Below are 11,756 nucleotides of genomic sequence, written 5' to 3'. Positions count from 1 at the left end.
ATGCAAAAAGTATTGCAATTCCATTCCAACAGCTGCAGATTTCTTTAAACAGTCACAAAGATCGTACATACCCCATCGGTTAAGGAAGCGTCGTTTCCTCGAAATCTGTCTTTTGTTTGTCTTTGCCGCGTGAAGAAAATAAGCATCCAGGAGACAGAACATTTTTGCCAAATACTCAAATGAATAATCAGTAGAAATCTTTATTTTTTTATATATACTTCTCACAATTCAAAGCACCGTACAAGGTAAAAAGCATTTACAAAAATAAAAATTGATGAAAAAATTGCATATTGATTAATGCAATACGACAAAAATACAAATCAGAGCCTTCTCGACAAGGGGGAGGGAGGGTGGTGATATAAATACGGTTAAAATACGAGTAGGACTGTGGAACTGACTGGCCCTTTACTGTGAATCAGGTTTAGCTTTGTTTTAAGCAGTCCAACTGGCTTTTTGTTTTTTTCCCCCCATCCAAACAAAAATAGCGCCTGGGAGAGAAAAAGCTGCCTGTCCGGCGGGTCAGGGGGTGCTGGGGTCAGTCCTTGCGGCTGAAATGTGTCCCCTGGATGAACCTGCCTCTTCTGCTTTTGTCGCTCTTCGGTTTAAATACCTTTTCAGCTCTCTGTTGAGGAAGACTTCAGAAAAGAGACCTTCATACTGGGAAAACTTCTGGGTCTTTTTTTTTCTTCTTCTTGTTGTCCGAGGACAATGACGGTCTAACACAAGAAATATCTGCCTGGAAACGTAACCTGAAAGAAGTTCCCTCTCCGCCCTCGGTTTGGTTTGGTTTTTAAAAGATTCCCATCTGTATCTAAATTCTAAAAGTTTGTGGAAAGCCATGTTAAAAATGCACAAGAATCAAACTTGTTATATAAAAAAAACCAAAGTTTGATCGAAAGTGTTTTTAATGAAAGTGTGTGCTACGCGAAAATGTAAAAAATTGTTTTCATCAAATAAATAACGAATTATCAAGGAAAACATAGATATATATTCCTAAATATTCAGGATTTGGGAATATCCTCAGAAAGAAATACAGATTTGGTGCCATGCAAGAACAAATGATCTTTCTTGTGAGAGTTTTCTGAAAATGTACACTGTTTACAAAGGTGTCAGGAGAGATTTATAAGGGCACTCGGAATCCTTCACGCGCAGGAATGTCTTAGGTCTGAGAATAATATACGAGCTACGAACATTTTTTACAAAATAAGTTAAAACAAACAAGTTACGAAAAGAAAGTTGCTTTTTTTGCAAAGAAAGGTCAATGAGTGTTTATGTAAATGTCGTTTGCTTCAAGTACCTAAGTTGTGCGTTTTCGTGGATGAAAAAGTGAAACAAAATATGTGAAATTTTGTATCTATTTGCCTCATTGCTGCGTTATAATAAAATAAAATATATATATGGCAACGTAATATTGACGTGAGAGGGAAAAAAGGTTTAAATTCATGAATTTGAACGGGTTTTATAAAAAAATTTGGCTTGATAAAGAAAAATAAATGTTTTTCTGACTGTGAGGAAATCAATAAAACAAAGTAAAAAAAATCTAAAATGCAAAAAAATAAAAAAAATAAAAATAAAAATAAGTTGAAACCTCTCAGTAATACCAAATGATTGATTTTCTGACACAGTCTTGAGTCAAAGTTGCTGGGATATTTTTTTGTTAAATTAAAAAATAATGCTCAAACGACATCAGTCCATGCAGAAGTCAAAATGCAGCCTTTGTCTTCGTTTATGTACAAATATTCGTCCTGAATCCTCCTCCTCTGTCCTTTATAGCGCTGTTATATCAGTCTGGTTATCCTTTTGAATGTTCTGCAGATGGCCGGAGGCCGGCGCCGATCTGCCTTTGGTGTTGGGCAGCTTGTGGTCCTTCTTCCACTTCATCCTCCTGTTCTGGAACCAGATTTTGATCTGCCTCTCGGACAGGCAGAGTGTGTGGGCGATCTCGATCCGCCGCCGCCTGGTCAGGTACCGGTTGAAGTGGAACTCCTTCTCCAGCTCTAGGACCTGCTGCCGGGTATATGCGGTTCTGGAGCGCTTGGGCTCTGATCCCGTGTAGTCCGGGTTCACTGGTTTGGAAAAACAATAAGAAGTGGAAGAAGGAGAGCAGAAATAGAGTCACCAAATGTTGCCAAGTGGAGCATGAAGACAAAAACAACATGCTACAACAGAAAGTAGGTGTGAGCAGTGCGCAAAAAAAAGAAAAGAAAAAAACTTTAAGGAAAGCAACCCCAAAGAAAAAGCTCCCTTTTTGTTTGTTTGTTTGTTTGTTTTTTTCTTTTAAAATATGGTTTTAAACAGATTTCCCTCAGATTAAATAAAATCACTAGCGGCTAGTATGTTCTCTCAGAAGCTTTCTGTGGCCTATTTCCTGAGCTATAAAAATTTATGACTTCTGTAATTGTCTGGGCCTTTCAAAGACGCCCATAAATATTACATTAAATGACTTCCTATAACTACCAGGAGGCAAAAAGGAGGTAAATCTTACCGGTAGTTACGTGAACTTTCTTCATCCAGGGGTAAACTACTGCAGGTTGCTTGGCTTGGAGCCCATTTTGACTCTTTGCGTTTTGCTGCTGCCCACAAGTCCGAGGTCCGGCCGTTTGGACCGGGGGGCCCTGCTCAGTCTGTGCGTCAAAGTGGGCAGTGTGGCCGGCGTGACCCCGTGGCTGCACCGCTGAGTCCGGCACAGTGCTGCAGCTAAACGGCTGCTCTGTGTAGTTTGACCGCGGGTAGAGGATCCCTGGGTGTTGGAAGTCCGCGTCCTGCGCCGGGCTGTAGAAGTCCGAGCCCTGCTCAGGTATGTAGTTATTCTGCGAGTATTCCTCGCAGGGAGGAAATTTGGGATCCACATACTTAGAGTTCACCATATACGAACTCATGGCCATTAATTTCTGAAGGTAGAAAATACTAATTTTTCTCGAGTTGTCTTTTTTTCCTCTCCTCCATAGAGCCCTCCTACTTGGTGTCAACTGAATAAAGTTAGCGAACCATGTGACCAGAGCGGCCAATGGAGGTGATGCGGGTCCAAACACGAGTAAACATACAACCGAACGCGCTTTTGCCTAAATGAAGACACACCTAGATAAGACTCATGAGAATAAACAAACATATTAATCTGCTGCACATCGACAGAGAAATAAACACTAAAAAGTTACACGTGCACGCAAAACATAAATTCAAATCCATGTGTTGTTATGAGAAAAGGAACATAGAGGAATATTTAAAAAAAATCTTGCATGTGGATGTTTTATCCAAGTATCCATCTATATCTATACATAAAGATAGATCAGTTTCATGAAGGCATGGTGTTCAACAGAGGAAGCAACAAAAGGTACAAAAAGCCCCTTGGCATAAAAGCAGTGAAATAATGACTGGGGACAATTGATGGACAGTGTCTTTGTCATGGAGGGGTCATCCAAAAGTTACACCAATCTCATCCCTTCATTTGCCCTGTCTCTCGCTCTCTCACTCTCTTTCTCTCTCTCTCTCTCTCTCTCTCTCTCTCTTTTTAAAACTGTCTCAGGATCCTATTGGGCAGTGGCAGCAACAGCACTCCTCTCTGCAAATCAATAATGTGGAGACACAGGAGCCAAAAGCCACAGCTGGAGCGGGCTGCAGCTTCTTTTACTAAATGCATTTGGAGCCTCCCTCCAAAAAAGAAACAGTAAACTCCAAAACAGACACTTTCCTGATCAGATTATTCGCTCTCATCGTAATCATATAGAGTTTCTGTGAGTAATGTGCTGTTAAGATTTACCAGCGCTATCACTGTAACAACACTTTGGGCCCTCAGCAGCCTCAGACGCCCATAACTCAAGGAATCGAAGTTTTTTCATCGACCATATACTCCCCTAGAAACGAATCTGTGACTCTGATTCCATCACACAAATTCGGTTCTACAGGGTATATATAGACGACGGGAAGCGAGACTCTCCACTTTTAGACATCTTTTTTGTTTCATGTATCTAGCAAAAAGCACACAAATAAGATAAGATAAGATAAGATAAGATAAGATAAGATAAGATAAGATAAGATAAGATAAGATAAGATAAGATAAGATAAGATAAGATAAGTTAAGAGTATGTTGAAAAGCTTCAGGTAGGCCAATATGCCAAAATATTAATGAATAAAGTATGTACAAAATATACAATGATATATATATACAGCACAAAAGTTCAAAACTATACATATCTGCAAAGTGACTGGGACAATTACAATGTCTTTTTATATTCAATGTGCAAATTGCAATTACCCAATAAATGATCACAGTGGAAACCACTCAGAAGACTCAAAAATGTGAAAACACAAAGTTTCAAATAAGGGAACTGAATGCATGTAGTAGAAAAATGCGTTGGAAAAACCCTAATTCATTTTTATTTTATAGTTTTGTCAAAAAATAGGAAAGGCTATGGGCTCAGTCCTACTATGAGTCAAATTTATTGAATTTATTCCCATTTTCATCAACCAAAGTTTTTTAATTTATCTTGAAATTGATATTGGTAATTTGGAAGAAACCATGTAATTTGGGCTATAAACTAAAGGTTTTAGTCCAGGGCGTATTTTAACACTGTGGTGCAAAAGTACCACTATATATCAAACGTCTGAAAGAGCATTCAAAAAAAAAAAGTTCAGTTTTTGCACATTTGCCCATTTTTTAAAACCATTAATGTTGTATTGCTGATTTGTTAAAAATAAAAACTTTTGGTTGTAAATAAATAAATAAAGACTACTTCTAGTCAAAAATGTAAAAATAAAATAATAATTAAACAAAAAACCTTCAGTAATCTTCCGTTCCCCTTTTATTCATCTCAAGTTCATCCCTATACAGAAACTCACTCCTACAAAAAAAGAGAGAAGCAAAAACAGGGGGGGGGGCAGTTTTACATATCTGAGAAAAGTTTTTACTTTTCCAAACTTGTCGTTGGGATTTAACGTTGAGCCTATTGTCAGAAGGCTCTGGACCACTGAGGAGATAAACCCCCAGACGCTTCTTTTGGCTGCTGGATCATATTGAGGCTCTTATCACCGACGGGCCGAAAGATGAGGCTAAAGGCCAGCAGGGTCAAACCGAATCATTTACAAAACTATCAAAAACTTTAATTATTTTTGCTGCTCCTGACAGCTGAAAGGGGTCCAAAAGTTTACCAAGCCCTCGCCAGCCGTTACCCAAAGCAGGGAGGCGCGCCACGGAGAGAGGCCTGCGCTGAGAAATTGTTCTCCAAATTAAATAAAACTAAGAAATTTTGTTCAATTCATTCTTTAAAACCCAACAGACGTACGTATTTATCAAAGTGGCACCAATCAACATCAGAATAACAATTAATAGTAAATGTTTTCATGGTGGTTTGTTTATTCAATTCGAAAACCTAATTTTCGAATTAAATTTTTTGCTTTAAAACACTCGACCACCATCATAAATAAATAAGAAAATTACTTAGTTGGCATATTTAACTTTTACTGCTTAGCGATGAATTTGAAAATGGTGTAAATGTTTTGTCGTCTTTTTTAAGATAATTAAAAGTCATAATAAAATCAAAATGAAGCACAAGGAATTGAAAGCCAGTTTTTTGTGAATAAGCTAAATGTTTCAGAAATTAATTTAGCTGCAAAATAAAAACGACCAATAAGGGTCTTTTTCTGTGCCAAAGTTATCAATTTAAACAACAACAGATGCAAATGCTGAAAATACAACATGCAAAAGATATTCTGGGTAAAAACCTCACATTTCCCACTTCGTGTTTCAACATTTTTAAGACGTCCTGACCTGCCTTTCACCTTCCCCTGTCAGTTCTTTAGACGGGTCAAAGCCGAGAGACTGACAACAAAGGGAACGATAAAGTCAGCGTTTCCTGCAGCTTGAGCTAAAGCAAAGGCCAGTCAGAGTGTCTGAACAGCTTTTCAATTATTCTCAAAGCTCGTTCGGTCAGAAAGTGGTCACACAGCGTGTTGGACAGCGAAGAAACAGAATTGACTGAAAAATAAAAAGCTAAATAAATCTCAAATTGTCGGTGAACTTTGCAGTATTTCTTACTATTAGATCATTGACGAATAAATACAAATAAAATGTTTGTTTTTTTTCATTCATTAAAGTTAAAATTCCCTTAAAATTAAAAAATAAAGCAAATGTAGGCATATTAATTAGTGGGCTGCAAATGAAGCATGTTTTATTTATTATATGTAAAAGCATCGCAGGCAAAATATAAATGATAAAAAAAAAATACGTTGTGGGGAAAAGTGACACAAAATAATTTCTGTTTGTCCCAATCCCAAATTTCTTCATGTCTTTATCTGGCAAAATGAAAGTTCATTTCAAGACAGGCAAGTGAATTTCGACTTTTCAACACAATAAATAGAAAACATTAGATTTTCATCATAAAATCCGAAAGATAGAGCTTAGCTTGGCTTCCCAAGCTGCTTTCTAACAGGGCGATTCGATCCAAAGTAACAACATCAAGCCCAACATCCGCTCAGCAGCTAGCTGCGTTTGCTTCCAGCCCTGCGCAGCTCCAGCTTTTACAGACAGGAAACGGCTCGGTCTGAGCATTACGCATGTGACATCACACGCCCATATAGCACAATGATAAAACAGAGCTTACCACGGAGACCGCAACACATGGCGCACCGTGCGCCAAAACGCATCCACTGTGAAGGAGGATAAAAATTCAGCCCGATGGAGCTTCCCTCTCTGTCTGTCATTGGGAACACTATTCCAGCCCATCTGGACGCGCTCACTAATACACAATGAGAATTATATTTTGGCTTGTCAAGTCCCAGGCCATAAAACAAACTTTAATGGCGTCACGTGCTTCCTCACAACCATTCACAACGCCGCGTGGGCCCATAAATAATCCTCAAAGTTGCACTTACTCAATAATGCAGATTGCATTAATGTGAGCCGCAGGAGGGGAAAAGGAGCAGAAATTAAGAACCAGAGTGGAGAGACAGAGAGAGAGAGAGAGAGAGAGAGAGACAGAGAGAGAGAGAGCGAAAAAAAGATACGACTTACTTAATTTCAAGTACAGGCCATTTAATTTTACAATCCTAAAACGAAATCATTGATATTAATAATAATGCAAAATGATGAGTGTTAAGTTATTTGATTTAATAATGCAGGTTTGTTTTATTCTTCATTGAAGCTTGGGTCTGTGGTGAAGCTCCTGCCCTTTAATTTCCTTCTAAAAAGTCTCTCAAGTGCATTTATTTCCACAAGCGAGCCTGTCGCAAGGCTGATGTCATTCATTATCCCTCCAATCTCTGGCTGCAGCGCATATTTGCTCCTCCTATCACCTTCTGACCAACTGAAGGACTCCAATGTCTGCCGAAATGTGCTTACATGCATGCACTGCTGTTGTAATTACTGATTCGTTCCCTTACCTGTAGATTCTAACTCTAAACACCCTGTTTGGCTGTTTAAGTTAATTTAAAATGTGTCCTAAAATGCGTCCTATATGTGTGTATGTATATATATATATATATTTACTTTCTGTCTCCACAAAGAAGTGACCGCATGATGTAAAATGCGCCCACGTGGTTTTTGTTGATCTTGCATCACTCGAAGCAGCTAAAGATCATCGGAAAAAATCTAAAACTAACAAATCATTTTTTTTAAACCCCATTCAGAGCCGAGCTTGATCACGTGATTCCTGTCTCGGCCACTCACTGTTCACAAGTAGCAGCGTATGAAGAAGGTGAGCGTTTGAGTGTTGGGCAACAGCGCCTTCTGCTGGAATTCCACCAGTCCTTCCCACTGCAGATGTATCTGCATAGCAGGGCCTAACAACTATGATAATGTAGGATGTTCAGTGATGCATTAGTGACTCAGTAGAGGAAAAAATATTTAAATAGAAATAAAACAATGAAAAGCTGAGAATAAAGACATCTGTCATTTCAAGCATCAAATGCCCCAAAGAAAGAGTACAATTGGTTTGCTGTATGTTCAAATGTATTCAGGATGATATGATACAACAAAATGTGAGGTCAAGCAAATGCAATGTTGTCATATTTTCAGACTCCAAGAGCTTGAGATAAGAGCATGTAAAAGGTGACAGAATCATTAAAACACTGATTTTTGCTGTTAAATAATTGTCAAGGAAAATTGTGTACCAAATAAATCTCAGAATTAAAGCATTTTTTGAATGAAATGAAACAAATAAAACACATAAACATACTGTTTCGATGTAAATTGAAGTGAAAATACATTAATAAATGACTAATGACATTAAAAAATAAAACACAATTTGCTTGAAACGGCCTCTCTCCAAATATCACGCTAATGGTAAATAATCAAACACAGTATGAAAAAGCATATCAGCTTGAAATATGAGACGGTCCACCTGTTTAATTATGTTCTAGTATTTAAAGTAATATCCTTAAAACCCATAAACGAATTGTCAAAGAGCGCCGCCTAATTTTCTCTAGCTTCTATTTTGCGCCTGTCCCCCGTTGCAGAGTCCATTTTGCCGCATTGCAGTAAGGCTGTAAATACTTTCGCAGCTGCCTGTCAGGCTGCAGTGAAATACTGTCTTTGTTCAATTGGCCTCGTCTCCAAGCAGCTGAAAACAGCCCTGAGAACTGGACTTCTTATGTTGGACTGTGCAAATGTGGAATATATTAACAAAGGGCTCCTCTTATTGTGTCGAACACAGCACAGGATTCGAGAATTGTGGTAGCGTGAAGGTTACAGCGGAGTAGTTTGTAGTTTTTATTGACTCCCAAGCATAAAAATGCATTCAGATTTGACACATATGGGAATGAAATAAGCAGCATGCATGTATAGTAAAAAGGCAACAGGGGAAATGTTCAGTTAAAGAATACAATCTAGGTTAATAGACAGACCAGTCGGAAATCCGAGCAACATTTCAATACATTGTAAACAAGCTGCTTGATAAAAAAATAATAAAATAAAATAAAATCTAATCGCTTATTAGTCAAACTTTTTGCTTTTCTATCAGGGTGCATTACCAGTAAATGATTTCAATCTGTTAGCTTTGAACATTTCTGCAGCGAAACAACAATCCCAATACATTTTAGCACACATCGCATCACATGAAATTACCTAAATGGCATTACCTCACTGCTAATTTACATGACTAATGAAACAGGAAGCTGTCAGGCGGCGCACATGCACAGGCGCGCCACACACGTGAAAATCTTACCTGCATTCTGCAGAAAATCCGCTTTTATTCTTTCATCTTTGCCAAAGCAGCGCATTTTGAGCAAAGCCCCGCTGAGCTGTTGCTGCTTCTCTGCAAATGGACGACGGGATAAAACAGGAGCTGTTTTCGTGTCGCTCATCTCGGGAGCTCAAAGTGTGCGCACAAAAAGAAAAAATGCGCCCATCAGATCAGACGCGTTTATAAAACGAACGGTCAGAGATTTTAAACGGGGGGGAGGAAAAAACAAAAAAGCCGTCTGACTCGTTTTGGTTTTAACGCCGTATGGACGCAGAATGCAGTGAGGGGGTAAAAGTCGCCTGGGAAATCAGGAAAAGGGCCATGAAGACGTTTGCCTCTCACACATGACCAGTGGCATCCAATGACAGGCGATGGAGGCGCATAAAAAAGCTCTATTGCCGAGTTGTAAATTGTCCTCTCACAAAAAAGGAATTTGGACTGCAGCAATTCTCCCCAGCTCTCCGCATAATGAAGAAGCCCTTCAATGTCCTCCATGCACAAAGCTTTCCACACTGGTTTTGTACGCAGACATTACATTTTATACTATATAGCGAGATGAGGGGCCTAATTCTTTTTCTTTCTTTTTTTAACAGGAAATGCAAAACAAAAAAATAATAGTAAAATAATAATTAGACATAATTAAATTCTTCGGGACATTATTTACTTGTTTATTAAATATTGCAGTTTCTATCTTAAACTATCGCTTATAAAACAGTCTAAGCCATAAATTTAGTAAACATTTTGGATCAAATGGACAATAAAAGAGACAGACAACACATTTTTTAACTGAAATCCCCCCGAAAACGAGTAGACCTAAAAAAATATATTATTTCAATTTGTACCTATTTCTAAAAAAAAAAAAAAAAAAAAAAAAAAAAAAAAAAAAAAAAACTAAGCACGAACGACCACTCTCATTTTTAATGTTTAGGTACATTTCCTTTGGCCTTTTTGACGGGAAAAAATAAAATCGGCCTTTGCGCATTTTGCGCATTGCCCTCTTTGCAGCTTTTCCAAAACAATAAGAGTCAACATCTGATCCCGTGTGAATATTCTCACACTGCTGACCCTTGAGATTTGCTGGCTAAATAGTAAGGCAACCACAGTTTCATGCCTGTGAGCATTCCTAACCAGCTGCAAAAAAAAGGGAGGAATTTCCTTCATTTCATTCCCGTTCAGCTTGGTGGCAGCCGGAGTCAGCTCTGTGGGATTTATTGTCAGACTTTAGCTCTGGTTTCCTGCGTGTGTTTTCAGCAGTGCTTTCTTGTGGACGTGGAAACTTGTGTGACTTTAGATTTTTGTTCTATGATCCATGAATGGGGGAGGCGGGAGGGTGAATGGATTAACGTTTAAAATTTGTCACTTATTGTTCCTACGCTGAAGTCGTCTGACGTCGAAAAGCCGCCATGTTGCAGCGGATCCCACTGATCTCCAGTAGATCGTATTATGCAGCAAAACCAAATGGACACGATGGCTGATGTGTTACAGGAACTTGGTTCAGATTTATCTAAAAACAGAGTAGAGCTCAAATGGAAATAAGACATAAACATGCCTCTTGATTTCTGTTTTCTGTACGTTTACCTGCGTTTGGGAGAAACGACTTTTTTTTCAATGGTTTTAAAACCTCATTGCCCGAAATAAATGAAGAAAACGCATTTTTCACATTTTTCCACAACTGCATATTATCCTCAGAGCTATGATGCTGTGGAGCTTTATCGGCTGAATGCGACGATGCTTTTCATTTAATTATTTCAAAGAAATGGGCTTCCTCCCCCTCCCATTCAGCTTAAGTGGGGGTGGGTGTTTGGTGGATGGATTTAATTGCACAGCTCCAACACTACTGGACACCTAAGGCTAATAAAAAGGTTACAACCAGATCAGGGCTTTTTTTTCCCCTCCCCCCTTCTGTTCTCTACTTTCCATCTCAGTTGAGTTGGAGAATGTATAAAAATCATCATCCTGACGAACTTTCTGCAAGAATTTTTTTCAGTGAATTTGCGTCACACTCGAATTGCTTTGGTTCATCTTTGTTGACTCGGTTTTAACAGACTGGAGACTCGCACAAAGCCGCAGTGCACAGCGAAATCGTGTAATTATGATCAAATATTGACATGTCTGGTATAAATATTAAAATAATCTTATAGAAAATTTCGACTGTGTGGGGAAAACGTCCAGTTTTTTTAATATTATGTAACTAACGATGAAATATTTCACAATTTTGCCTAAGCAGTAACTTATTATTATTTTTTTTTTTTTCTTCGCAAATATGATAACTACAGGGCAGGGACAAGACATATGAGAGCTGAACTGCTGGTTAGTTGGATGGACAGAACTGATGTAGTTATGAAAAAAGAAGCTGTCATGTAAGCAGATGGAAACTGTTGTTAGAAAAGGTCCAAGCAAGGACCAGGCTTGCAAATTAGCCTGTGGTTATAAAACGTACGCATAAAACAATAGTTGATTTGTTTTTAACATGTAATTTAGTTTACTGTGTTGTCATATATTAAATAAACTTGAATTCAATGGAATAGAACAACTTATTTTGTTGCCAAACTATTCCTTCTTATATATATATAAGAAGGAATA

General features: G+C 38.3%; 2 protein-coding genes across 3 annotated transcripts in view; both read right to left on the bottom strand.

The window, feature by feature from the left end:
• Positions 1-9,487, bottom strand: part of hoxd3a (homeobox D3a) — a 20,640-nt gene extending 11,153 nt beyond the window's left edge. Inside the window, exon 1 of one of the 2 annotated variants that reach the window (XM_016668656.1) lies at positions 9,156-9,487. The gene's annotated coding sequence lies outside the window, so the exon portion shown is untranslated. Of the gene's footprint in view, positions 1-6,596; positions 6,715-9,155 lie in introns of those variants that run through there. The other variant, XM_016668659.1, reaches the window with a different exon arrangement.
• hoxd4a (homeobox D4a) lies at positions 1,495-3,827 on the bottom strand. Its single transcript, XM_007546512.2, has 2 exons — positions 2,486-3,827; positions 1,495-2,066 (listed from the first exon to the last, which is right to left on the bottom strand). The coding sequence occupies exons 1-2, from the start codon at positions 2,883-2,885 to the stop codon at positions 1,768-1,770; spliced, it is 699 nt and encodes a 232-aa protein (XP_007546574.1). The 5' UTR covers positions 2,886-3,827; the 3' UTR covers positions 1,495-1,767.
• Positions 9,488-11,756: the final 2,269 nt, after the last annotated feature.

This window comes from Poecilia formosa, unplaced genomic scaffold (assembly GCF_000485575.1).
Source record: "Poecilia formosa unplaced genomic scaffold, Poecilia_formosa-5.1.2 Scaffold16, whole genome shotgun sequence".
Taxonomy (NCBI): Eukaryota; Metazoa; Chordata; class Actinopteri; order Cyprinodontiformes; family Poeciliidae; genus Poecilia; species Poecilia formosa.
The sequence above is the reverse complement of the archived record's forward strand: the minus strand, read 5'-3'. Positions and strand labels throughout refer to the sequence as shown.

Coding starts and splice junctions, on each gene's coding strand:
- hoxd4a (XM_007546512.2), bottom strand. CDS start 2,885: ATGGCCATGAGTTCGTATATGGTGAACTCTAAGTATGTGGATCCCAAA. Junction 2,067..2,485: donor GAAAGTTCACGTAACTACCG/GTAAGATTTACC, acceptor TTTCCAAACCAG/TGAACCCGGACTACACGGGA.